This window comes from Tiliqua scincoides, chromosome 4, assembly GCF_035046505.1.
Source record: "Tiliqua scincoides isolate rTilSci1 chromosome 4, rTilSci1.hap2, whole genome shotgun sequence".
NCBI lineage: Eukaryota > Metazoa > Chordata > Lepidosauria > Squamata > Scincidae > Tiliqua > Tiliqua scincoides.
The window spans coordinates 143746679-143774402 of NC_089824.1; the positions used below are offsets into that span (position 1 = coordinate 143746679).

At 43.6% G+C, this 27724-nt stretch overlaps 2 protein-coding genes across 4 annotated transcripts in view; one reads left to right on the forward strand and one right to left on the reverse strand.

Moving 5' to 3' along the window:
• Positions 1 to 21820, reverse strand: part of MIGA1 (mitoguardin 1) — a 47152-nt gene extending 25332 nt beyond the window's left edge. The window contains exons 1-8 of one of the 2 annotated variants that reach the window (XM_066624303.1): positions 21754 to 21809; positions 21153 to 21259; positions 19871 to 20046; positions 12458 to 12635; positions 11021 to 11157; positions 9400 to 9526; positions 8526 to 8662; positions 7030 to 7153 (exon numbers count right to left, since the gene is read on the reverse strand). In XM_066624303.1, the coding sequence (XP_066480400.1) occupies positions 7030 to 7153; positions 8526 to 8662; positions 9400 to 9526; positions 11021 to 11157; positions 12458 to 12635; positions 19871 to 19969 (802 nt within the window). In that variant the 5' untranslated portion in view covers positions 19970 to 20046; positions 21153 to 21259; positions 21754 to 21809. Of the gene's footprint in view, positions 1 to 7029; positions 7154 to 8525; positions 8663 to 9399; positions 9527 to 11020; positions 11158 to 12457; positions 12636 to 19870; positions 20047 to 21152; positions 21260 to 21753 lie in introns of both variants that reach the window. The other variant, XM_066624304.1, reaches the window with a different exon arrangement.
• A 1749-nt stretch (positions 21821 to 23569) lies between these two features.
• The window catches only part of USP33 (ubiquitin specific peptidase 33), a 60481-nt gene continuing 56326 nt past the window's right edge, over positions 23570 to 27724 (forward strand). For both annotated transcript variants that reach the window (XM_066622835.1, XM_066622836.1), the window contains exon 1: positions 23570 to 23703. The gene's annotated coding sequence lies outside the window, so the exon portion shown is untranslated. The remainder of the gene's footprint in view (positions 23704 to 27724) is intronic.

The following is a 27724-nucleotide window of genomic DNA, read 5'->3' on the forward strand; positions in this document are numbered from 1 at the left end:
AACAATATTTGGAAGCCTTAGGAAGTCATTTATATGTGTTTTGTGAATAAAATAGCTTAAGTTTCTTGTCGTTATATATGTGATGATAGGTAATCTTCTCAACTTCTGCAAAAGGAAGCATTCATAGGAAGTGTGTGATACTACACTACTCTTTCATTTATGGTGCAGGGGGTTGGAAGGAAGTGTCATCTTTCAAGTCCTAACTCATATGACCATCTTAGCATGTGACTAATGCCAGTGCCTTCAAGGACAACTGAAGCACATGGGTTCGGAGGAACAAACCACATGTGCTGAATTAGACAAATGGCAATGATATTAAGTGATTCATAGCTTGAGAACTGCAAAATTGTGTTGTGATAAAAAGAGACAGTACCAATTTAATTATAACTTGTGGTGAGTGAATTTTTTGTTATTGATTTTGGTGTTTTCCAAAGTTAGAAGTGCAGAAAGTGGTGTTCATGGGTTTTTATTTTATCTCTGTTTTCACCCAACTCTAATTATAACTTACTTCTGTACCTCTCAAGGTATCAGCACAATCCACACACTTCTCAAGGAGCAAAAATATACAGTCAGCACACTAAAGAAAAGTCTCAGTAGTTCTCAAAGTTTCAAAAATATGGCTGTCCAGAATGGATGAACTGTGCCACAGACTAACCATATATAATAATAATCAGTACCTTGTTTTCTGGATTATTTTCATATATAATTGTTTTAGTGACGTGACATACCACTTATGACAAAATTTCAAGAGTTGATTCTTTGGTTGATGTGGAGGTAGATAAGGGATGCTCTTGTTCATATTGTTTTTTTCAGAGAAAAGTCGTTCACCCCCCCCCCCCCAATAATTGAATGCCATAATTCAATGCATGGATCACCATGGCAAGGCCTGAGCAATCCAGATACATCCACAACCGGCATACCAGCCAAAGTTGGACAAAGGCCCCCCAGGCCACAGCTGCTACCTGGGCATCCAGGAGCAGCTGCAAATCCAGGAGAAACCCCCAAGTTGTAGAACTTCAGAGAAGTGCAACCCCATTCAGGTTCAGGGACGAAAGGGTAGATCATGGCAGCACTAGTGCTCCGCTCCCTTTCTCTCCTTGGATGTATGCCAGCAAGATGGCTGGCATAGGTCCAAGGAGACTAGTAGGTGATTTGGTGACCTACCAGGGAGGGTAAGTAAAAAATATTTTTACTTATGTATTGCTGGCTGCCCGGTCCCCCTCCCACCAGTGAATGCAACGTGTGCTCCATCAGTGTGGCTATGTTGGTGCCAATTGTGGGGGAATGGATAGGGTAGTTTGTGAAAGAATTTACTGGTGCAGTAGGAAATACCGCTTCTTGTTCATAATGTAAACAAACACTAATGAGAATCAGTACCCCAACAATTATTAGAGGAAAATCCTAAAAGGGGGAGGGCAAAGGACATCAATTCCCCTCCCATTCTGTTCAACAGATTCTTTTCACACTCCATAAGCCAAGATCAAATATTTCTTCTTGATCACATACTGCACACATATAGCTGTTGTCTATGATTTTTTTTTCAGTCTTACAGTGCATGTCTGCTCAGAAATAAGTCTTAGTGTGCTCAGTGGGGCTTACTCCCAGGACAGTGTGGGATTGCAGCTTCAGTGACCGGTGTGTCATTTCGTCTTTGAACTTTCCTTGTATTTCTTAGAAAAGCAGAACTCAGTGTTTTCCTTTCGAAATAGAAAAGTTTAACAAAAAATGCATCAGAAAGGCACTGCCCTTCCCTTCTGCCCTTTTGTGTACATTTCCTTTGCACAACCATAGCAAAAGTTATTCCTCAGGATCACATTGTATGAGTTCTCGTTCTCTATCTGTAGAATTCACATCCTCGCCAGTCCCTCCCTTCCCCCCCCCCCAGTCTGTTCATTACAAGACCTCTCAATTTGGCACACTGGTCCTCCAGGAGAATATTCAGGAAAATCTGGAGGCCTTAAAATACTGTTTTACCTTCACGTCCCAGTGCAATCATCAAATTACTGAGCTTGCAGCTCCTTCTGCCAAACTGTCCTACCATTATTGTGTCTGTGGTTGTATTGCTTTTGGCAGAATTCAGCTTCTTAGCAGTCCCAGGAAACTGTTGCCAACTCTTGCCTCCTATTCTGTAACTAACTACAAATCCTGTGGTTAGAAAAATGTAGTAGAATAGGTAGAGGAAGTTGAAGCTGTGGGGCCCTGTGTTCCTCCATAAAGGATTTTTAAGGTATCTTAATACAAGAGAAACATATCCCAGATTACAGGATAATACAAGCCTCAAATTTCACCTGACAGAGCGCACAAAACATCCCCAGAACAGCCCCATTACTGAAGTTTGGAGGTATAATGAAATTTCAATTTAACTAATAGGGAGAGAGGGGTATCAATTAATGCATGAAGTCAGTGACTTGCATGTCCACGATATATATAACTAGTTTTTAATGAAGCAGAAAACATCCATTTTTTCCGAAGACTGTTAAATCAAGTTCCATTAAATCAAGCCTTTACTGTTTATTAAGCATATTTGTGGGCTTTAGAACTTTTGTCTTTGAACAATGAACTCCCATACCATATGGGATTAAGAATAAGACTACTAATATTATATTGCTCTTGTATATAGTGTGGTCACATTCGAAATACTGTGTACTGTGTACAAGAAAGGAACAGTGGAGCTAGAAAAGCATTTCAGAAAAACACAGCCCTCCCCTTCAGTTTTTAAAAGATGAACCCAATCCCAGTTACTAAGAGATTACAACATAATAAGAAAATTCACAGGAGACCTTTTATAAATCTTGATTCTAGTGTAATGCAAAAGGAGGCCACAAAGAAACCTGCAATAAAATCACGGCCACAATTGTATAAAAGTTACTCACTACTAGTTCTCCTTCATGGAGCCTAACGGAACAAGGCAAAAGCAAACATTCCTTTTACTTAAACCAGCACTTATTTACTGCATAATGGTGTGGGGCTCTGCAGGTGGACATTCATATATCACCTTTTTATTTTTTATTATTTACTCTGGCAAAGGAAGCATACAGGAAGGTTCTGGCATGAGAATCCTCAGTCCTATCCTGAGCTGTCCAACTCAGTCCTGAGTCCTATCCTGAGCTGTCCAACTCAGTCCTATCCTGAGCTGTCCGGGCATGTGGCTGCAGCTGCACCAAAAATGGCCACCGCCGCATACTACACATCCAAGGCAGCCGAAGGCAGCACCCCAGGAGAAGGGGACGTTTTGTAAAGCCCTGCAATGGGGCTACTCAATTCACCGCTGAGGAAAAAGCCTCTGTGTCAGGCGTTCCCGTTTCCCTCCCTCCCCAGCTCCCTCCCCCTGGCACGCCTCCCCCTGCCCCTTCCCCGCCTTCCCATCATACCTCCTCCCTACCTTCTCCCCACCCTCCCCCCACCTCACCCATCCCTGGAACGCCTTCTCCCCACCTCCCCCCACACCCCGCACCCCAGAGCTTTTCTCTCCGCTGCTTGGCGGTCCATGAGACTTCCGCAAGGCAGAGGCCAGGCGATTGCCCAGCACTAGCCAGTGCTGGTGCACCAAGCTCAGGATTGGGCTCTCAGTGACTGACAGGAGTTCAATCAGTACTGAACTTAGCATGTCCGCAAGATATATAAAATTATTTTTAAAAGGCCTGAGCCATATTTCAGAATGTTACATGCCAGTCACCCAAGGGCAGTATCTACTTGACAAGAGCATCCAGGAAATTCTCCATTAGAACAAATTTAGTTTAAGAATAAGCTTTCAAAGATTTCCCCTTAATTTTAAGAATTGTGCAGAGAACAAAAATGGAGGCAAACAGAATGTTAACTTATCGCCTTTTCCAAAGCTCAAAGCAATGAAACTTCTTAGAAACAATCTGAATGAGATGGTTCTTTTAAGTCCTGGAAAACTATAGAAGCTGACTGACTACAGGAAAGAAGAATGAAAAAGGAAATTGACATCCAACAGCTGATAAGCTGATATATCAACGGCTGATAAGCCGATATATATATATATGTTTGCTAGAATCAGAAATGACATCTAAGCCCCTTTCTGTGTACTGAGCTACAGTGACAGGTGTTCAAACAATGTGCCAGAAAACTAACTAAATTTAACTAGCCCGTCACTGAAAAGTACACTTAAGATGTCATCAGAAATAAGATTTGGAGTACTGACCTCTGGTGGCATTCGTATTTTCTAACTTGTAAACTAGTTAGAACAAAGAAGGTTGATAAATGTCATGTTTTGATGTGAGAGTTTGTAATATATACCTTAAAGCTACAATCCACTATCTCTTTGCTAGACCAATTTTGAGGAATTTCAGATCGCTTAATACACCAAGATAGTTTAATGTGCTCTTGGAGGCAAGCTTGCCTGTATCAAGTGCAGCGTAATCCTGAGCTGCAGTTGGGCCAGCGTATGACCCTTGTGCCGACCCAGGAGGGTCACAAACATGCCGTAAGGCACATTTGCACCTCCTTGTGAGTTGGTTAGGCCGGCATGTGGAGGTGTGCCAGCTTGCAGAAGCTGGAATAAGCCTCCACGCCTGACCAAGCTCAGACGACACAAGACTCTGGTGTGGGCAGGGAGGAGGTGGGAGGGAGGTGTTCCGGGGCGTGGGGAGGGTGGGTAGTGGGTGGTCCCGGGGGCAGGCAGGTGGGGAGCAGAAGGTAGTGCTGGGAACTGGCACTTATGCTGGATCCCAGCCCTCATTCCCGGGGAGTTCAGAGCAACTTCAAGCTGCTCTGCTCTCCTTGGATTTGTGCCACCTGAGAAGGTGGCACAAGTCCAAGGTGACCCATACATGTAAGGATGGCTTACCCAGAGGTAAGGGGAAAAATTTCCCCTTACCTCTGGCTGAGCTGCTTTGGGCACCTATCCTGCACTGGATACAGTGCAAGCCTATTGGCTTGCCTGTCACAGTGCAGGATAGGACTGTGCCCATAGTGTCATAGTGGCAGGCTATGGTGGAAAATCATCTTCTGTCTCTTAACTTTAATACAGTATTTACAAAAACTAGGAGTGTCAATCAAGTTCTGAGGTTGACTTTATATTAAAATACACAAGCACTCTGCAGGAACAAAACCTGACCACTAAGTCTGCTTGGCACCAGATATAGCACTTTGCATTACTTAATTCTGGGGGGGGGGGGGGTGTACAGTGCAATAATATTGGCAGTCAGCTTCCATGCCTGATGCCATGACTCAGATTATGCAGTACTGCCCTCTGCTGTTTTTAAGTGTTTTGAAAGAGAAACAATTTGGCAATCTTTTGGCACATTCTAGCATTTCTGTAACTTATGAAGATATAAATATTATTTTTTAAATAAATAACTTTGCACTTTTATAGCAGTAAATAATCAATTTTCAGATGGAGTGAAAAGGGCTAAATATCTTGCCTAAGGCCACTGAATTAATGACCAATGTAGAGTCAAACCACAAACTTCCTGGTTCGCAGTGCATCTTGGTCAATACCTTACATCACTACCTTTCATGAAAGTTTATGCAACAAGAAAGCAATTAACCTGACATATCACAGCATTTGATCTTCTTACAATAGGCTCTGTTTCCCAATTCCAAGCCTTCATGTCTTGAAACCATCTGTGTATTAAATTTATCTTCATAGCCATAAGCAATGGCTCAAAGGTCAAGCTCAATGGCAGGCAATGGTGCGAGGTCAAGCCCAAATAATTAGGCACATTATTTTCATCTCATGATTATCACTACACCCAAATATGAAATCTCCATGCAACCTTGTTTTTTCTAGGTACTACAGAATAGAACTATGAAAGCACAGTGTTCTAGAGTTGACTCTGCTCAGTCTCTGGCAGACAGAATGATTCCTTGTAACAGACTGCCGTGAATGGACTACCTCCTTTGTTGTGCAAGTGTCTACAAATTTTGAAATACCACTGCAACACAAATCAACTTTGCAAAAAGGCCGGTTGTATCATGGTATTATCCCACCTGCACACAGATGCCTAGGCGTTGTGTCCAACAAGCTACTTGCCCAGCCATAACTGGTCTCTGTTCTGGCAGACTGGCTAGCTTGTTTACCAAGAGCATGCTTGTTGCAAGTAAAACTCCCATCCCTGTCAGCATTTGTTCTGTGATTGTTTTCCATATTCCTGAGGGAATATAATACTACTCCTTAAGGGAAAGCTGAGAAATGTTATAAACAGAGGTTAACATTAACCAGAAAAGTCACATCTTTTTTTACTATCTCTGTATTGCACCATATACGAAAAACACATTCCCTTCTCCCTTGCTTTCTCATCTCATACAGTGCTATCACACTTGTCAGCCCAATGCAAGAGCAGCCAGGATGCCCAACATTCAAACCAGGCCCAAAACAAAACTGGGGATTCAACTTTTGTACCAAAGATTATTGGCAACATTCCAATGCCCATCAGGTATCACCCACTTGATCAGGGGCTCTAAATGAAATTCAATTTTGTAGCAGTGTAGCAATGCTACTTGGGAAGCAGTCCGAGACCCTGGGATTCAAGGACTGCTTGGTGAGACATAGAGGCCAGAGCAAAGAATAAAATGACAGACATGTATAGAAGCGAGATGCAGAAGGAAGGCTGCTGGGATTCAGACTTCTCTGGCTTTTAATCCCTCTTAAACAATACACAACAGGCTGGGGTTTTCTATTCTCTTATCTTGTTTACAATACTAAGCAATGAGTCAGAGGTCTGCGGTTTCTACTTAACGAGAACAAGGCAGAGGCTTCTAGATGTGTCCAGATGCCAATGCAGGTGTGCCTGCACTGTTGCATGTCTCTAAAAGCTTAACGTTCTATACATTTTCCTACAAATTTAAATATGTCAGCAGACAGAAAGTGAATAATTTCACATGCAACATGTGAACTGCTATCCATGGAAATTAAACCAGCTAAGGGGAACTGGGCATTCATGCAAGAGGAAAAAGTCAAAATCGAAGTAATTTCTCAATGTCCAGTTTCTGCCTTTCATTGCCACGGATCGAGTGGTGTACACTTTCAAGAAAAAATGCAAATGTAAAAACAGGAACACTCACCAATGTCATTAGCAAAAGAAGCTGGGTCAGCTACACCAAGAGAGGCTTCAAACTCCTCTTGAAGGCGATAAGCTCTTTGAAGCAAAGACTCAAGCTTATGAATGAATTCGGCACTAATGATGTCCTGCAGTGCAGACAGAAGACGTATTATGGAAATTGATTCCTTCATTACTAATATTTTAAGCCACTAATGGAGATTCTGGGATGTACAAGGATCAGCAAGAGTACTTTGATTATTCATTATTTATACAGCACCACATGCAAAGACAGCAGGATCCAGCACTTAAGCACAGCTTGGTCAAAATGCAAGTAAGTTTATTACAAAGAAAAAACAAACAGAAGTAAGAAAGTCAGATAATAACAGCATTTCACTATGAAGTGGAACAACTTGTGTAAAAAAAATAAATGCTATAGTAACAGCAAGAGGTCAAGTTCTCTCTTTAGGTAAACTAAAGAAGCAATTAGATGCACTCTTACTTGGGACTCCACTCAGAAGCTACCCGTATTGGGGTTCAGCCTGGCTTGACCCTGGGATGGAATTGGGACACCCACCTTAGGGCCCAATCCTATTCAATTTTCCAGTGCTGGTGCAGCTGTGACAATGGGGCATGTGCTGCATCTTGTGGGGGGGGGCAATCATGTAGGCCTCCTCCAAGTCAGGGAACATCTGTTTCCTTTTCTCAAGGCTGCATTTCAACTGCACCTGCATTCGAAAGTTGGATAGGATTGGGCCCTTAGTTGGTTACATGGCTCAATTCAGCTTCCTTGACCTTGGCTGCAGTCCTAACCTCACTTTCCTGGGAGTAAGTCCCATTGAATACAATAGGACCTACTTCCTGAGTGGACCTGGTTTGGATTGTGCCCTTCATTTCTAGGGGTTGATGACAAAGAACCTGAAGTCAGCTTCTGAGCCATGGAAGTTCACCCAATGGAAGGTTCAGATAGGTTAACTGCCTGCACTAAAGGGGTGGAATCAAGTCAGGACCAGCTGAATTTGCCAATTGTTGCTTGTGATTCCAAATAAATCATGGTTCTGTTTTTCTTCCTAGATCTGTGTCATGCATGTTCTGTGGGGGATAACTGGGCAACGTTTAGGATGAGATGCATAAACCATGTTACCAAGAACATCAGTATAGATATTTAAATATATATATTATATATATGTATATGTATATGTATATTTTAAAGCATACCAACAAGAACAAAAAAAACCTCATAAGCTCTTCCATGTATGCTTAAATTTTGTTAACATGAATAGCACTGAGGTATTTGTAAAATAAACCTGAATTTGGGTGGGGTTAGTTAATTTGTCACAGTTTGCATACCACGTGGTCTATTTTTCAGTGTCAAACAGATGAAGACTCTTCTTTCTAGAGTCTAAATCTAGAGTCTAAATTTTAGCTTCTTCACTGGAAGCTGCAGTACACTTTGGAAGTTATTCAGAATCAATGCACAGTGATGTGAAGAACAGCAAATGTCCACCACCATTCACTCACTTCTACACTTTCTTCTGCAATAGCATCACCTGCTCCAAGTTTGATGGAGCTACAATTTGCTTCATCTTCAACTTGTCTGTTACGAAAGGTCAGTGCCTGTTCCCATCGCCGCAATGCCTCTTCAAATAGTTCCATTCCTGAAAGAAATGTTATTAACAAACATCATTTTCCATTAAGTTTATGCATTGCCTTGATTTGAGTGTGCTGGCTCAAGTGCTTGGAGCCATTTGCTGTACAGACACCTTTCTGAAGTGTACTTGTTCAATAGGGGCAGACACTGATGGAATGGAAGATCAGGAGATCACCGGGCAGATGATATGGTGTTGACAGTGATTCCCATGTTTTGACAGCTGGTTGACAGCTCTGGGAAGGGCAAGGCTAGTGTCCACAGCTGTACTCAATTAAGGCCAATGAAGACTTTGATGGACATGGACTGAAGGGGTATTATGATGATGGGACACTGCATGGACTAAAGAGGTGGCTCACACCTGAGCCCCATTTTGGACAACAAGGGACCTGCACGAATAAAAAGTAGCCCCAGAAGGAGCATAGAACACAGAGGACGGAATGCTGGGACTCTGCTGGAGGAACATGGAGAGAATGGAGGGGGATATTGAGATCTGCATTGGACCCATCCAAGGACAGATGTGGGGATGCTGCTAGATTGCCACTGGACTGGGAAGATTCTGTTGGACTGTGCTCTGTGCATTCTGCTACATTGGCCTCAGAGTCCTTAGCCCCAAAGTCTACCTTTCAAATATACAGTGAAGCATTCTCATAACTTGAAAGAAGGCATTGGTTTCTTCTTTATTTGAAAACATTTTAAAGTAATAGCAGGAATGATATAAGTACATTAAAAAAACCTCTCACTTACCCATTAAGTATAAATTCTCTGGGGTAGTTACTGGAATATTGACCAGCTTCAAATCATCATCATCTGCTTTGTCCCATGAACTGGAGTTGGCACATGCACAGCTAGGACAGGAAGTGGCACTCTGGCCCTTATTAAAACAAAAAAAGGTTTAGTAAGCTAAGGTATTTCTAAAATAAGAACATAAGAAGAGCCCTACTGAATCAGGTCCAGGGTCCATCTAGTCCAGCTTTCTATAGTCCAGGTTTCTATATCTCACAGCAGCCTGTTTACCCCTGTATCTCATTGTGAACAAAGGGAACATTTGTTCCCTTGACCCAGGGTAAGCCCACGCTGGCCCATGGGTGTACTTCAGTGTTTCTCAACATTTGTTCTCTGCCACACCACTTCATATGGCCCACCTGTTCGAAGGACCACCAGAAGTAACTGGTGATGACATCACTGCCAGTAACTTCTAGGTTGGGAAGCCAGATGTGACATGACAAACTCCAAGAGGCTCTGCGTGGATGGGAAGGCTTTTTCAAGCACAGAAAAGCATGCTTTGGAGCCTCTTACCGCTGTTTGTTGCATCATGTTCCTGGCCTTTCTGCCAGGTAGTAGGTGTCCAGGGGTCCTGTGACTACCACCAGATACCACCTCAAGTACCACTGGTGGCACCCATACCACTGGTTGAGAAACACTGGTGTACTTGGATCTGCATCAGTGGGCCTGGATTTGAGGACTGAGGCTGGGAAGAGGGATAGGATATTAATGGTGCCACTGCCAACAATTTTACCCCCTTCTCAGTCTGCCCTCCTCCCCAGCCCCATGTCCTCATTGTTTCTCCCTGCCCCATTCCCCATCTCTCTTCCACCCCCTGCACTGACTTACTGCTGCAGGTGGGCATCCTCTGACTGCTTGCTGCAGCTGCCAGGCCATGCTGAATGGTGTGTTGTGTTTTGTGATAGCTGTAAAAGACCTTATGTTGCTAGAACACTTGTTCTGGTGGCATAAGGTCCTAGTAGATTTGGGACATGAATATGAGCGTGCCGCGGACCTCAGTCGCAATCGTGCCATTAGGCACGTTTGCGGGGCTTACCGCCAGGCTCCCGCCAGAGCTAGCCCAGCACTGGCCAGAGTTGGGCTGGCGCGCGGCAGGAGCCTGGGTTCCACAGGGGACCGCCGGGCTGTGAAATGGGAGGTGGGGGCGTGGCTGGGGGTGTGGGGGAGGCGTTCCGGGGAGGGGGGAGGAGTGGCCAGGGGCATGGGGGAGGCATGTCGGGGGAGGGGGAGAGGCAGATCTGCAGAGCCGAGCTCCACAGGATCCAAGGTGCTCGGGTAGGGCTGGTCGCCCTACACGAGTGCCTTTAGCGCTGACCTTTTGGTCGGCGCTAAAGGGAGTAGCCCCATTGTGGGGCTGCTTTCCTTACTTGGGAGAAGGGTATGAATGTTCCCTTCTCCCGAGGAGCCTCCCGCGGTAGCACGGGAGGCGCAGGATCCGGCGGGAGTCCACCATGGAGCTGCCGAGCCTGGGCGCTGCAGGCTGCTCAGGATTGGGCTGTAAATCATTATGAGAACCCATGGAAGACACACAATTCATTTACAATGTACATGATGATAATCCTTAATTATAGGCTATGCTTACCGATGCCAAACTCTGCACTGAACCAGAATATTTACTGAAGAGGCCTCCATTTGCACTAATACAGGGTTGGGAACCTTTTTCTTTAGCAGAACTCAATGAAAGTGTCAGATTTTGTCTGCTGCTGGAACAACTGGAACCTGAAAAAAAATATAATGATTAAGTCATTTTTGCCCAATGTTGCATATACACAACAGGGACCAGATGTGTACACCTGTGGTTGGGCAAAAATGGGTTAAGATTTTGTCTGTGGATATAAGTATTACACATAGCCAAAATCTTTCAACGAAGCAGTATCAAAATCTCCTGCTGTACTTCAACAATAAATTTAACAATAGTAGAAGAACTTTCAAAGAAATCTTACAACATTACATCAGTAAAATTTTGTTCTAGAATGTGACTTATGTAATACAATAGATGAGATTCTGAACATGTGATTCACTAAGCATTAATCCATTATTTTCCACTTTCCACTTGTTTTTCAGCTTCAGGCTTGGAGATAGGAAGGATTATGCAAACCTTATGGAAGGCAGAAGGTTCACCTTAGGGAAGAGAGCACATGTTTTCATCCCCTCACAATCCTCCATCCAAGCCTCCAACCTCTGAAGTTAAAAAAGACAGTTTAGGCATTTGAGAAAGCAAGTGAAATGAAGAGGCAGACAGTGTTCTGGTGCACACGTGCTATCATGAGCATATTCACATAGCACCCGCTCTGCAATGTGTTTCAGCAGAGAACCACAGTGGAATTGTGGTGGGTCAGGTCCCTACATATACTCCCCAAATCAGATCATCAACAAGTCCCACTTCCACAGCTTCTGTGCTCCAACAGACTCTTTTTGTTTTTGGATTTGCAACTCAGGAACCAGTTGCCAGTGACCAATTCCTACCATAACACGAGGTGACAAACTTACAAGAATGAAGCCCAACAGAAACTTGTCAGAATGTTGAGATATCTAGAAGCTTGTAATTCAATCATATATTTTGATCCAGTAATTTAGATATATCCCTGCCCTGTTCATGTTTGTTTGAAATTAAGCCCCACTTCTTCCAACTGAACTTACTTCCAAGTAATTCTAAGCCAGTGATTTTCAACCTTTTTCATCTTGCGGCACACTGGCAAGGCACTAAAATGGTCAAGGCACACCATCAGCTTTTTGATAATTGACAAGGTACACTGTGCTGTCAGTGGGGGCTCACATCCCCCAGTGGTCCTATTGATAAATGACCCTCTCCCAAATTCCCGCGGCACACCTGGGGACCATTCGCGGCACACCAGTGTGCCATTATTATTATTATTATTAACAGTATTTATATACTGCTTTTCAACTAGAAGTTCACAAAGCGGTTTACAGAGAAAAATCAAATAACTAAATGGCACAGTGGTTGAAAATGGCTGTTCTAAGCTTTTGCATGTTAGCTTTTCTTGGACAGATCACCTACCTTTCTCTGATGCAGGTGTTTTTGTATAGCCTAAAACCAGGTGGCTAGGTTCCCACGGAGATATTTTCCTGTTTTTCTTCCCACGTTTTCTTTTGAAGTGATGGGCAAGGAAAAGCACAGATATCGCACCGACAGCTGTTACTGCAAATAGCTTCTTTAAACCTGGTGAGATCTTAACCTTGAATGCATATAAAAAGGAGGTTATATTATGTGTTTTACAAAAGGAAAAACAAATAATTTTATTTCTATACTCTTTTTGTAAAATTCATTTTAGATATACAAATAACATATTTCATAAACATATGAAAGTCTATTCAAGTTCTTTTCTATACTGTACAGTACATCTTAAATTACTTAAAGTGTTTATAGGATTGCAGCCTTACCCATCTGGGTGAAGCATGTAATCTGCTGAAGCAGATTACATCTTGTGGTGGCTGAATTAAAAAAAAAGTTTAATTGTACAGTTGGTTTCCTTCCAAATATCTTTTAAATTAAATTATCTTAGGACTTCATCCAATCTTTTATGATACATGTGTTTCAGTATTTTTCCTTTTGTATCCAAGTCACAGCTGAGTCCTATACTGTTGCCCTCAGAGGAATACAGGGGGATGAGAAGTTGATGTACATCATATCCTAACCCCCCCTTGAGACAATGGACACACCCCTGATGTTGGAAAAACACTATGCCAATGACAGAGCTGGCATAGACTCTATGGCCTCTCATCTCACAGATATAGAGCACACACATGAGAACTTTGGTGATGAGAACTAGAGAAAAGGCACTTGGCACACAAAGGGAGCACTTCGCACAGACAACTGTTGCTTCGCACAACTATGGCAAGATACTTTGTTGTCCTCTCAGAATTCTTCTTGCGAGGACTCTGCCCCAGGAGGTCCCAACACACCACTACCATCCCAATAGGGGGAGCAAGGACAATGCATTCCACACAAGTGAAAGGAGGGGAGGGAATGCCATGCCACAATTGATCAATGCTGCATATCCATCTCATGTCTGCCTCCCCCAATACTGGCCCTTCAGTATTTCCAAATGCATCTTTGCTCTCAAGGGATGGGTTGTCTAACCATCCCTTCATTTTGCAACAACTTAGCAGTGAATATCTCCTTTCCCTCGGTGAAAGCCAGGTACTTCAACCATTGCTACTGTTGGCCAAACATTTATCTGGAACCTCCCCCCCCCCTTTTTTTTCTTTTCAAGAGTGCAGCATTGCCATATGGGGTAAAACACTCATTTCTCACAGAGTTCCACTACAGCCCCTCCCACAGAAAAGGGAAAGAAAAAGCTTTGAGCCACCATGTGCTCAATTCCAACAGGGCACCACTCTCCCCCACAAACACACAGGTCTACACAGATTTTGCTGTCTTAAAAGTCAGACCTATTCTTGGGTATATTTGGGGTGCTGAATCAAAAAATGGCATTGATTTTTCCTGATTGCTTGTAGTTTGGGGGGGAGGTATGGCCTTGTCACCTTATATGCTGATTCAAGCAGCTTCCTCACAAGGATGCCATTTTTTGATTCAGTACCCCCCCCCCAATCCTAAATTAGTCTAAACATCCTTGGCAACTAAAAGTTTGTTTTCTGTAGGCCTGTGATGCATCTCAATCCAGAAAACGTGTTACTGATGCTGCTGTCCATTCTGAGTTATGCTTTCTCCTTGTGTCTCCTTGCTACTCATAGACAGTTCTCACACAGGTGAAAACACTGTGCATTTCCCAAGGGAAGCCCACAGCTTGCCAGCCTGCAGCAACCAGCATGAGCCCAGCTGCTGCTTCGTGAAGTTGCTGACCAAGTTGTTCCAGTCAGATTCCTGAGGGTTTGCAAACTCCCTGACAGACGGTGAAGCAACCAAAGCAGCCAGACCGCACTGGCAGCTGTTGCTTGGCTTTCAGATAACTTGCAGTGGCAAATGGTCCACTGAGACGTGATGGTTGGATGTTTCTCTTTCAAGTGATGCTCCATCTTTGAGACTGTGCAATAAAAACAGACGTGAGCAATCCTGGTGTCCCTTTCTTAGTAGATAGGATCCCTTCATCCCACCCTAACTATTTTCACCTCAGCTGTCCTCAGGATGGGACTCTGCAGGTGAGAGGACAAGGGCATCTCTGATAGTAGGGTTTGCATCAGCCTCACTTTGTGACTCTTTAGGCTCCAGTGGTGGTGGCAATGTTCCTCCATGGTCATAAATCCCTGTTCTCTGCTGCAATGGTCTATAAAGCAGTCAGCAGCAGGGTGACAGCGAGGGCAGCATATAGACAGTCCAATAAATGTCAGTGACAATGGAAAGGGTAAGGGTGGGTATGGCTAGATGGGCAGGCTGCTGCAGCAGTAGATGCTCTATGTCACATGCAAGCCCAATGATTGAACAAAACAATGCTCCTTCTAATAGGTCTATGTGCTTTAGCCTCCCAGCCAGGTGTGCCTGTTTGCAATGATGTAGGGTACTAAATGTAGCATGAGATGCCTTTTGCCTGCCTTTTGCTTTAGCTGAATGGTTAGATAGCAACTTTGCAAATTGGTCAGTGTGGGTTCAAGAATTTCTTCCCCCTCTTCTTTTGTTCCTGCCATGGGTGTTTCTGGTCAGTTATGCAAAAGGATAGTGACTTGCTGGGTGAGGCAAGCCAGTGAGACTTGGCTTAAACTTGTCTCACCTAGCTCTCAGCCTGCATTCCATGCAGTAGGCCATCAGCACCCTGCGTTTTGCAAGAGCTGTTGAGGCTCCACATGCAACTCATCCTGGTCCCTCCCATGTCAAAAGTCCTCTTCCAGATGGGAAACTTAGATCCTTGTCATAGGACGTGCAGTGCAATCCTAACCCCTGGGTTAGGCCAGCATAAGCTACTTGTGCTGACCCAGGGATGTCGTAAACATGCCATAAGGAATGTTTGCTGCAACTTTAGAGTCAGGGAGACCAGCACAAGAAGTTGTGCTGGCCTCCCTGCGCTGGGTCCAGCGGGTTAGGTTTTTGTTGGCCGAGTTTGGCCAACGTAGGGGTCTATGGGGGTGTGGAAAGGATGGGGAGCAAGTATTTTGGGGCAGGGGGAGCTGGGCAGGGAGCAGGAGGCAGGGCCAGGATCCGATGGCTATTTCAGGAGCCTCCTGGGGTGGCTCAGATTCAAGTAGACCCATTGGGGCCAGTGCTGCACGACAGGGGCTAAGGGGAGATTTTTCCCCCTTGCCTCTGGTTGCACTGATTCTGGTCCCAAACGTGCGCTGGATGCAGCACAGGCCCACTGGCTCCAGTGCAAGTTAGGATTGTGCCCTTAACATGTTTACATGGCTGCCTTCTTCCATCCTTTGCTTGGCTTTGGTCTAAGGTATTTCTTGGGCATGTGTGTTTGAGTGACCTAAGGGAACTTGAACTCTGGGTACTGGGATTTCTAGCAGTCCTCTGCTTTTGTCCCTTTGCTGCTTTTGCCACAGTAGTTCCTGTACGGAATGAGGATGCTATGGCATCTTTGTGTTGTGTGCACATGCATGCACCATTTGGGCATCTTCCCATGATTGATGTGTTACTCATTCCTAAAAATCACCAAGGGAACATCATCCCAGTGTTGGCCACTCACTGGTCTTGTTCCTGTTCCCACTCCCTGCTTGGTCCACCTCTCTGGCTGCTGGTGCTGGGATTATGTAAATACTGGGATTAGCTCCTTGCACATCAGGCCACTCTCCATGATTGGTGAGCTGGGTTCCACTGATGCTGGCAGTGTTTAGTGGGAGGGCTACAGTATTCTTCCTTTAAATGCTGGGCAGGCTTTGGATACTGTACTCATCATGTTGATATTGCACTACCATCAGTACAGTATTAGTATAGGATTGTGCTGCTTGGATTATTAACTTAAAATCATCTATGAGAAGCATTTCTCTTTCTCAGTAAGAGTCTCACAGAGCTAGATATGACTGCAGGTAAGGTAATTGGGCTCTGTCACAGCAGCAGATGGACTGGAGTGTCAATTTAGAACCTGAGAATGAGACTTTCATAAAAATAAAATGTCCATCAAGGCAACTCCCCTCGATTTTGAGGAATGTGCAGTGAATAAACTGGGCCAAAATATTTCCGACATAGGTCTGATGCTTTTCTGTGATGTGTTTCCTGAAAGCAACATCAGGGCCTTCTTTCTTGCTCAATAAGGAAATGTGTTTACATTGATCATCATCCCTAAACTTTTAGCCAGTGGCAGACTTCCCCAGCCCTGCACCTGGGGCAAAGGTCCACAATGGCACCCCCCCCAACAGATGCTGCTGCCTCCCCATGCAAATCCACTCCCCCCCACACACCGCAATGAAATGGAGCCTCACATGACTCCAGGACGAACTGAGGAAGCCTTCTGAAACTTCCCCACAGTCTTAAACTGTGCTTCTGGCAAACTGGAAGCACAGTTTTCAACCGCATCAGGAGCCTCAGTAAGGCTTCCACATGGTCCTAGAGGCACCTGGGGCATTTGCCCCTTTCAGTTAATGGCAGGTCCACTATTGCTTTCAACCTGAAAGTGAGTACTTCAAATGTTATCTGTGGCCTAACAGGAATAATGCTCCTTCCCATATATTTTTTGGGTATAGACTTAAGATATACCCTGGTGTATTTGTAGTGAGATGTTAATATTTTAATCAAACCTATTATTTTCACTCTGTTTAAATCATGTCTTAAGACACATTTTTCAGACATATTGCTAAGTACTACTGTTGAAGCTTTCTCTTGTGACCGGAGACACTGCTGTAGCATCTTTTTATTCAGCACTCTCTGCAGTTCCTAGAGCTTTGCAGCTTGAAAGAGGTTTCAACAGTCTGTCTTACTGTAGACAGGAGGTTGGCTTATCCCTTGGCTTTGTTTGTGTATGTCTGATTCCAGTGTTGTAGCTGCCTGCTTACTTTTAAGGATTTGGCAATGGTGCTACACTTGGATTAACATGCTATCTTATCTGATGACATCACTGTCCTCCTTTGAACATTGGTTTATAGTACCCAGCACCTTCATGGCTTACTTACTGTATCAGAAGAGAACCAATCTACAAAAACTTATTCCACAGTAAACCAGCAAGTAAAAGAGACTCTCTCTTTTTGCTTCTAAGTAACACGGAAACACTTCATCAATCTGAGTTGTGAAGAAGTCATTGGGTCCTATTAGGGTCAAAACATCAGATATTCTTCACATACGTAACATATGCATTTTTGCAATTGTTTGTTGCATAGCAATATATAAATGTGTATTCCAGTGGTTCTCAAACATTTAGCACTGGGACCCACTTTTACAAGCATTCTTACTCACTTCTTGTCAGGACCCACCGGAAGTGATGTCATGCCTGGAAGTGACATCATTAAGCAGGAAAATTTGTTACAATCCTAGGCTGCAATCCTACCCACACTTACCCAGGAGTAAGTCCCATTTACTACCATTGTTAAAAGAATATACATAGTAGCTTGTAAAAAGTACAGGTCTAACATTTCCCCAAATACAGTCACATACCATGGTAGCATCAAGTATAATACGTATATTAAAAATAAAATATTGAAATGAATGGGGACCCACCTGAAATTGGTTCACAACCCACCTAGTGTGTCCCGACCCACAGTTCGAGAAACACTGGTGTATTCTATACTTACACCCACAGGATGATAAAGCACAGCTTATCAATAAACAATTCACACAAGCACTAAACATTTCACCAGTGTGTCCGCCTGCAACTTTGCCATGGTACTATAGTGATTTGTACCATTTGTACTAGCATAGCAGTGAGTACACACTGTTATACAACCTTAATGAACAATTCTGTTAGGTTAGGGTCAATGAGCGGACTAGTTTAAAATCATATTTGACACATGAAATTTTTACATACGATGTTAATCAACAATGTAATTACCAATCTTCAGTAATATATTTTGCCTCTACTCAATAGATCCGACTGTTCAGGAGGACATAGCTTTTAGCTATGTCATCACCTCTTTCCCTTGTTAAACAGTGACCGACGGAGAGGGCAAAAATGGTATCTGAATTTTGTGTATATGTGTAGTGGGGGAGAAGGAGAAATATCTTCACTAGTGTAGCAGCAGGCAGGCATCCACCTGTTACACTTGCAAATCTCAGAACTGGGCAACCCTGCACATGCAAGTTGAGATGTTGGGTACCGCGGATTATCAGTTCCTTCTTGCATACAGTGTGACAATCCTTTCATGGAAGTCCCTTCTTCCACATGGTTTCCCTGTTGCTAAATAAATACCATTCCACAAGCATAAGTGCTGTATGCCTAGAAGGCTGCTCTGAACCATGCATATAATATACATATTCAGACATGTGAATAAGTTCTCAGTTCATATTTTGTAGATCTCCAGTATTCATTCTTCTGTATGGTGGGCACTAGCAGAATATGCTTTTAAAAATAATTTCACTTCATGTAACTATTACTTTAATGTAGTTAATTTCAGTCCAGGGCTCCAATGGAATGGCAAATCCAACTTCACAGCTATTCTGTCTGTTTTTACTCCACCACCTCTTTTAGTGCAACCGTATTCCTAGCAGCTGGAACCCCACCCTAGCCTGTTTTAGAAACAGATGTTGCACCCAACACTTCCAACAGCAAATCCTAGCTCTACAATTACTTCTATCATCTTCAATGAATCAAAAAGGATCAATAATGAGCTTTCAACACTACCCTCTTCTTCCTATAAATCAGATCATAAGCAACAGCAAACCTGCAATACATACACATTGTAATAAAGTAAAAATAAAACAGAAATGGCTTAAGTTTTCTATGACATGTATTGAAAACAAAACCCTAGGGCGTGGTTCTTAGCAGGATATTGTTTAACTTATTGTACACAAATTACAGCCCAATCCTATACATGTCTACTCAGAAGTAAGTTCCATTGTGTTCAATAATACTTACTCTCAGGAAAGTATGGATAGGATTCCAGCCTTAAACTACTAACATCATAAAACAATTAATTTTTATATTTCATGTCTATATGCTCTATAAAAATTATTTCCAACAGCAGAAAATATTTTGCAGTTAGCTGTATACTATAGCAATTATGCTTTCCTTAAGATTCTTACAAAAAAATAAGGAAATGTAACATTGGTTTGCCAAATAACATACAACTGAATTAACTCTACAATTGAAGATATTTGGGACTGCAGGGCTTCAAAGCAGCCTCTGCAGTCTGGTATATACAGTACAATAAAACAAGGCATATCAGAATATATACTTGTTTTTCAACACTACTGTATGTTCAATGGATATTAACAACAAAACAGCATACACATACACACAAAATATGCTATTTTAAACAAGCCTGGCTACATGAACAGACTATATAAAACATGATTTGATGCTGAAGCATGCATATTTTGGCTCAATGTTCATAAGCGGTATGAACAAATACACTGCAATGCAAGGATTACCTGGCTTAGAGAATTATACCAGGAAAGAGGAAGATCAAAGACTCTTAAAGCTGCTGTCTTCAAAGAAAAATGTGTTTCGCTAGCAGCATCTTCTGACATGGTGCCTTCTTTCCCATACCATCATGAAGTAATATTAACTCAAAGTCATGCCACTTGCACGTGATGTAGGGTTTATTCTGCCAATGAAAGACAGATATTGGAAAATGCCTTGAGATGTTATTTCAAATGCCTTCAATCTTTCCTCAAGAGTTGAAACAGTACTCAGAAGGAAGATTATTGGCCATAAACAACAACAACAGTATTTATATACCGCTTTTCAACTAATAGTTCATAAAGCGATTTACAGAGAAAAATCAAATAACTAAATGGCTCCCTGTCCCAAAAGGGCTCACAATCTAAAAAAAACAACACTGAAGGTTGCTAATAAAATAAAATTAGGTGCGTGCCTTTCAAATGCTTTTGAGAAGGGGGCAATGTGGAGGTTTTTATACATATGAATAGACTCCCAGTACTGTTTCCCTGGTGGCGGGGGGGGGGGGGAGAAGAAATAGGTCAAGGACAACACATGAAACAGTTCTTTTGTAAGCATTACAATTCCCATTTTCAGCTGATCTATGGCCAGTCTAGAAAAATGTGGGGCATTTTCACACTAAGTATTAGACATGAGATTTTAAAATCTCCAAAAGCAGCTTTTTGCTACACAAAGGTTTTAGAGTAGTCTGAGAACACACAAAGATTAATGACAGAACAAACAAACAGAAACACTTGAGTATGTCCTAAAGCCACAGGAACCATCCACGTGCAGTTAAGGTATTCCTTCGGCCTCTGCCATTGGAGGCTTCCCTTTCCCACACACCTGTCAGCGATTTATGGTGCATGGCCAACATGGACATGCTTCAACTTTTCCTGGATGGCCAGATCTCAAGATTTGAGATCTCACACTTACGAAGTGGTGGAAGTTAAGAAAAAGAGGTGTAATGCACTGCACAGGTGCCTGAGGCAGTGATGTTACGTGACATCAATCCTGCTTTATTTCCAGAGGAGGGGTACTTGCTGCAGTGGTCTGGCACTGTCCGTTTCTTCTCCTGTGGGGACTCCCCAAGGGGAGCCTCCACAAGAGAAGGAATCAGGGCGCACGAAGCTGCCTGCACTTTCTCTATAAGCAGGGCAGAGTCCAAGTAGTCATGAGCCCCACATAGCATCTAAGGCAGGTGCCCCTCATGCTCCACCCTCGTTACACCCCTGAGATCATGCCATTCGTAAAAACAAGAGATCTACCAACCTCACAGGAAATCTGCGGGCAAAAACGTAGTGCGGCCAGTTTGCAGGACTGCAGTGAAACGCAAGACACGGCTTTACAGAATGCACTGGAGAGGACAGGCTAGCCCACTAAAAATAAAACAACGGAGGAGTTTCTAAAGAATCTTGTGATCATGGCCGGCTATAGCAAAAGGCGTTCGTCTTTCATTTCCTTGTGCGAGAAGGTGGTTTGCCTTTCCTTGCACAAACCACCACCACCACCCCCAGTCCCCTTTGGGCATCTCTTATTTCCACAATGCTATAGATACACACACAGCATAATGGATGCTGCTAATTTCAGGTGTCTCAGCCATGAAGCTATCCTTACTGTCAAAACTTTGATCTTGATCTCCTCCATAAATGGATTTCTGCAAGATTTCCAAAGAAATCAGGCCCTGCTTTCCTTAAGAGCATCTGATGAGCTTGCATTTAGAAGGGGAATCTTGGAAGGGGGTCTCAGAAGCCTTCCCGGGTCCCGGAGTGGGTTGGAAGAACAGTCTTCCTTCCTCACACTGCCAGAGGAACAGATCTCTTCCCGACCCCCACTGAAAGAGAACAGAACTCCACTAGCCCTGCAGGGTTACCTTTCCAGCACCCAGGAGAGCAGTTCCTGGCTTCCTCCTTTGCACCAGCAATTGCTATTGCTGCGGCTTAAAATAAGGGAGGGGGGAGAACCATAGAGAGAGAAAAAATACAGAGTAATGCACATTCCCCTGGCTTCCTGTCCCACTTCGGATTCAGCTTTATTGCTAATCTAAACATTGCTACTAGGGAGTAAGCACGATCGGATGCAGTGCTGTTTACTTCTGTGTAAACATGCATGGGATTGCACCATTTAGGTTGCAATCATATACACACTTTCCTGGGAGAAAGACCCATTGAATGTAATGAGACTTACTTCTGAGTAGATGTGCATAGGATTGTGCTGTCAGAGTAATAAATGCCCAGTGAGTCAGCATTTAGCTTGAGGCTGCCATCCTATCCACACTTACCGGGGAGTAAGCCCCATTGACTACAATGGGATTTGCTTCTGAGTAGATATGGATAGGATTGGGCAGTAACTGGGCAGTAACTGGGACTTGTGTGTGTTCTGAATTGAAAGGACCATTGCAATTAGATTGAAAGCGCATTACTATACAGTACATGATGTGCACTCGAAGTCTTTAATGGGACTGACTCCCATGTAAGTGTATAGGATTGCAGCCTCAGGATGCAAGCCTATGAGAGTCTACTCAGAATAAAGCTCCATGGAGTTCAATAGGGCTTACTCCCAGGTAAGTGTGTGTGTAGGTTTGCATCCTTGGTTGCCCTTGTATGTTTGGTGTGTGTGGGGTGCCTCTGGCTGGAAATTCAACTTGCAATAAAGCAGAGAGGCTGCAGTCTGGTAGAGTTTACTGGCTGGGGATAAGTTCTGTTGAACACAGTGGGGTTTACTTCCAAGTAAACATGTACAAGGATGCGCTGTAAATCATGACAACATAAAAACAGCCCTGCTGGATCAGGCCCAAGGCGTATCTAGTCCTGTATCTCACAGTGGCCCACCATGTACCTCAGAACCACACAAGAAAACAAAAGACCTGCATCCTGATGCCCTTCCTTGCATCTGGCATTCTGAGGTAGGCCACTTCTAAGACCAGAGGTTGCACATAGCCATCACGGCTTGTAACCTGCGATGGACTTTTCCTCCAGAAACCTGTCCAATCCCCTTTTAAAGGCACCTAGGCCAGATGCCATCACCACATCCTGTGGCAGGGAGTTCCACAGACTAATCACATACTGGGTAAAGACATTTTCTTTATCAATCTAGTTACAGCACCCACTAATATCTAATGTGCCCCCTCCCACGCTGCTACTCAATTCAGTGCTATGTGTGATGCTCCATTCATCTGCCTGCGCACCAGTGTGGCTCTTATCATTCTGACATCCCAGCCACATCTCTCTGGGAATAAGTCCCACTGCACATGCTGCAGACCCCCTTCTGAGGAAACTATGCACTGCAATCCTGTGGGAGACTCTCCTTCTGAGGCCAAAGGAAGGAAAGCACAGGGGATCTCTAGGGAGCATCCGCCGCAGCTGCATGGGTGAAACTTACACTCATGCCACCTATCAGTCAATCCACAGGTGTTGCATGCACCCTTATGCCATTGAAGACAAGTGCAACTCAGAAGCCCTCTATGGGTTTCTAACTCTATCCTGCGGGGTTAGGACAGAAACCCTGAGCCGCCATCTTTGTCAGGGGCAAGCCCCTTCTCCGGCCAATTCAACCAATTGCTACTCCTTATCGCGGAGAACGCCCGCGCCGCCATCTTTGTGAAGGGCAAGGCGTGTTTAATCTGCAGGCTCAGGGGACGCGCATGCGCACACGCTGGACGCCACAGGGTGCGAAAGGTGGTGGGGACGAGAAGGAAGGAAGCGGAAGGCGGTGCCTCCTCCTCGCCCTCCATCTCCCGGTGCCTGCAGCTGCCTGGTCGGCGCTCCTGGTGGCGGCGTGAGGTCCAGAGCAGGAGGACGCGGGCGAACGCGGGGCTGCTGTGGTGAGTTCCCTTGGGGATAGCCGGGCTCCCCAAGCCGCTTGGTCGGAGGAGTCAGTGGGACGCGGCTGCAGCGCTCGGGGCTTCGGGGCCGGGGGAGGCAGAGGCGAGGCAGTGCACGCCCGGGGACCTGCAGCCCTCGGTGGTGGAGGCGCCACACGCAGAGCCCAAGCCTGTGCAGGTCTCCTCATCAGTAACTCCCATTGTAGTCAGTGGGGCTTACTCCTAGGTAAGTGTGCATAGGGTTGTGCCCTTAGTTGCTCCAGTCCTCTCCTTTCTCACAGTGGTTGTAGGGCTCGGCCCCAGCACAGGCTAAGTGCAGGCTTTCAGGCTTGAAAAGAATCAGTAGTGAAGGGGCAGAGCTCCTGGGCGTGCATAGAGTGCCCTTCTGCAGCTCCTGGGCGTGCGCAGAGTGCCCTTATGTGGCTGCCATATCTATTTATCTATCTATCCATCCATCCCCCCAAGTGGGCATTCAAATGCTGTCTGTAGTTTGAGGGGTTCCAAGTCACAGGCTTCCCTGGCTTGAGTTTAGGGTTACTCTCGTTTTAGAGACAAGTCACTGGACACAGACTTTCCTTGGTCCAGTAACCTGCTCAAATAAAACTTGCATTGTAAGGGAGATGTAATGATACCATGTGTTGTATTGGTTTTCAGGCTCTCAAGCTTGAAAAGAATCAATAGCAAAGGAGCAAAACTCCTGAATACCTGCAGAGTGCTACTAATATCTGGCCATCCATCCATCCAGCTTTATCTTTCCAAGCGAGCATTCAAAGTGTAGTTCAAGGGATTCCGAGTCACAGGCTTCCGCAAATGAACTTGATTTTAGGGTTGCTCTTGCTTTAAAGATGAGTAGCTGGACACAGATTTTCCTTGGTCCAGTCACCGGCTCAAATAAAACTTGCATTGTAAGGGAGATGTAATGAAACTATGTGCCCTGTTGAGTTTTCAGGCTGTCAAAAGAATCAGTAGTGAAGGGACAAAGATCCTGATTATACACAGAGTGCCCTTCTGCTGAAATTGACATCCATCCAGCTTTATCTCCCCAAGTAGGCATTCAAAGTGGCTATATGTAGTTTGAGGGGTTCCAAGTAACAGGCTTCCCCAAATGGACTTGATTTTAGGGTCACTTTTGCTTTAGAGATGAGTCACTGGACACAGATTTTCCTTGGTCCAATCACCTGCTGAAATAGAACTTGCATTGTAAGGGAGATGTAATGAGGCTGTGTGCCCTGTTGGTTTTGTGGATCTCAAAACTAATTTTGAACTAGCGCAGGGGTGTCCAAATTTTTTGGCAGGAGGGCCACATCATCTCTCTGACACTGCATTCGGGGGCTGGGAAAAAAAGAATTAATTTACATTTAAAATTTGAATAAATTTACATAAATGAATATATTAGAGATGGAACTTATATGAATGAGGGTGTCCTCATTCCACAGCTCATTTGAGAGGTCGAACAGTTGGCCATTGTGCTGAGAGTGGTTGCATCAGGCCAGCGCGGGCTCCAGCAAGTCTCCGGAGGGCCAGAGACTCATTGAAGACTGGGGGCTCACTGAGGGCCGAATTGGGAGTCCTTGAGGGCCACAAGTGGCCCCAGAGCCAGGGTTTGGGCACCCCTGAACTAGCGCTTGCCATGAGCTTTCAGGCATTTGTTGGAGCAAATCTGAAAGTATTAAATATGGGTTTCTGTTCTCTTTTCTGTGAAATTGAACAGTTTTGAAGGAAGTGATACTGTTATGCCCTAACCTAGAAGATACTTCTTCATCCAGTGGCTTGTTGCACTTTTTCCTGCCTAAATGTCCTGGGAAACAGTATTGAACATTCAGGGAGAAGGGGATGAGATTATTATCCTGTACTCTTCAGTACAGAAATCACATTTAATAATTAGTAGAGATACCCTGCACCACCCAGTAGAGTTATGTTTTGATATAGGGGATGGTTGACAGCCCCAGTACAGTTTGCAGTAGTGCAGGGGCAGCAGCTTGCTGCAGAAGGATCAATCTGCAGAATACACTGCAGAACAGCAGAGAGAATTTTTTTTACAAAGTATGAAACTGGAGAACCCAGACAGTGTGAAATGGATTGTACCAATAACTAAACTGTTATTTTGTATGAACAAATCTATTTCATTCTTGAAATGCTTTGGACTAGTGTGGTTGTGAATGAGACAGATGTGAGCTGAATAGAAAATCAAACTTAATTTATATTTGATGAGGTTGGGCTTTCTTGGGAGATGGGTGTATGAAGCAAAATGCTTGTGCAAATAGATTGGACAAATGCTATCACAGGGTAAAGTATCTGGCTCCATGGCCATCATATATGCATATATTTCTAAATTGTTGGTTCTGCTGTGATTTGTACTACAGTTTGTAAAATGAGGAAATTAGACAGTGGAGTAATTTCTTTGTAATCATCCCTGAATTGTACTGCGCATGGGAGTTTTCTGCTAAGGACAAGGAGTATAATTTTTTTTTAATCTGAAAATGCAATGCAAGGACTTGAGTATGCAACATTTTTATCCTGGGTGCAGATAACGCTCTCCCCCCCCATCTCAAGAGGACATAAAAAGATGAAAGGGTAAATAGAATTTCTAGAGTGAAAAGGCTTTGTCAATACAGCAAAGTTGAATTCTTGGTGTTGCATAGATTAAGCTTTAGTGCTTCAATAGCAATTAAGGATTGAATTAGATGTCATTGAGTTATGAAGTTGCCAAAAGACACAAAGCACTTTAGCAAAAAGGAATATTTTTAAGCATCACCCAACCACTCTAATATCAAGCAAGAAAACCAACTATTGATAATAGTTCCTGTGTCAAGGGAGATGCTTGCAGTTAAGTGTAAATAACAAATAAATTATATGCTGTTAGAGTTTTACAACTTGCCCTATTTCATAGGGGAAAAAACTGCCCATTAAGAATTTATGTAGCAAAAATTGCCATAATTATGTTTTGAGGTTGAAGCTGATTTTATATCCCTAGGAAGTCTTACTGCTATTTTAAAACAGCATTGTTGAAGGCTTCATGTAAGGTTCCTGACTATCCTGTATTTCAATGCTTATATATGAGTTGCAAAACAGCTTTTATTTTTTTAACATTGTCCAACAGGTTTTTAAAACATGTTGCAACATGTAACAAAAAAGAGCATACCCTGAAGTTGTTAAGGTTTTCTATATAACCATTTGTAGAATTGGAACCTAATTTTAGTTATGCTGTCTGTTACCTGCAATTTGAAAATCTTATTCTTCAGTTTGAATATTTTTACTGCAGCATGCTAGATAATTAAGGTACTTGATCTGACATTTATTCAGAAAGATCTACAATTCACCTTTTGATATTTAATTAAAAATAGCATTAAAACAAAACTTATGGTGATGATTCTAGGAAATGTATAGAAGTGACTTGAATGTATAGATTGTTCTGGCTCTAGCATCCCCAGCATGATAACCTGTGGAGACCAATGGATTGGGCCAAGCCTGCTGTTAAATATCTTTATTTTAATAACTTAATGCCTGTGCAGCAGGTAGAATGACTTTAGGATGACCCACACATGGTTCTGTCCTGTCCTATCTTCTTCTTTCATTGAATTCTGATATTAGAGTGCCTTCCATCTCTGATTGCATTTTCATCCTGTGCTTGTGCTTGCAACAAAAGAGATCTTGTCAAGATCCCCTTTTGTGGCTTACTACAGTTAGCTGCTATAGCAAAGATTTAAATTCTTCAGTGTATAAACCAGCCTTTAAGTGTTGGCTTTGAGACCAGAAGAATCAGTGTGATGTAGTGGTTTGAGTGTTTGATTTGGACCATGAAGACAGGTTCAAATTCCAAGTCAGCTGAGAGATTTACTGGGTAATCTTGGGTCTGTTACTACCTCTTAGCCTAATCTACTTTGCAGAGTTGTTGTGAGTATAAAAGGAGGAGTTGCCATGTATACAATGAGGAAAGGGCTATATAGAAATATGAAAAAATAAGTATATATAAGGATATAATGAACGGTGTTACTTTCCTTATGATCTGTATCTTTATGAA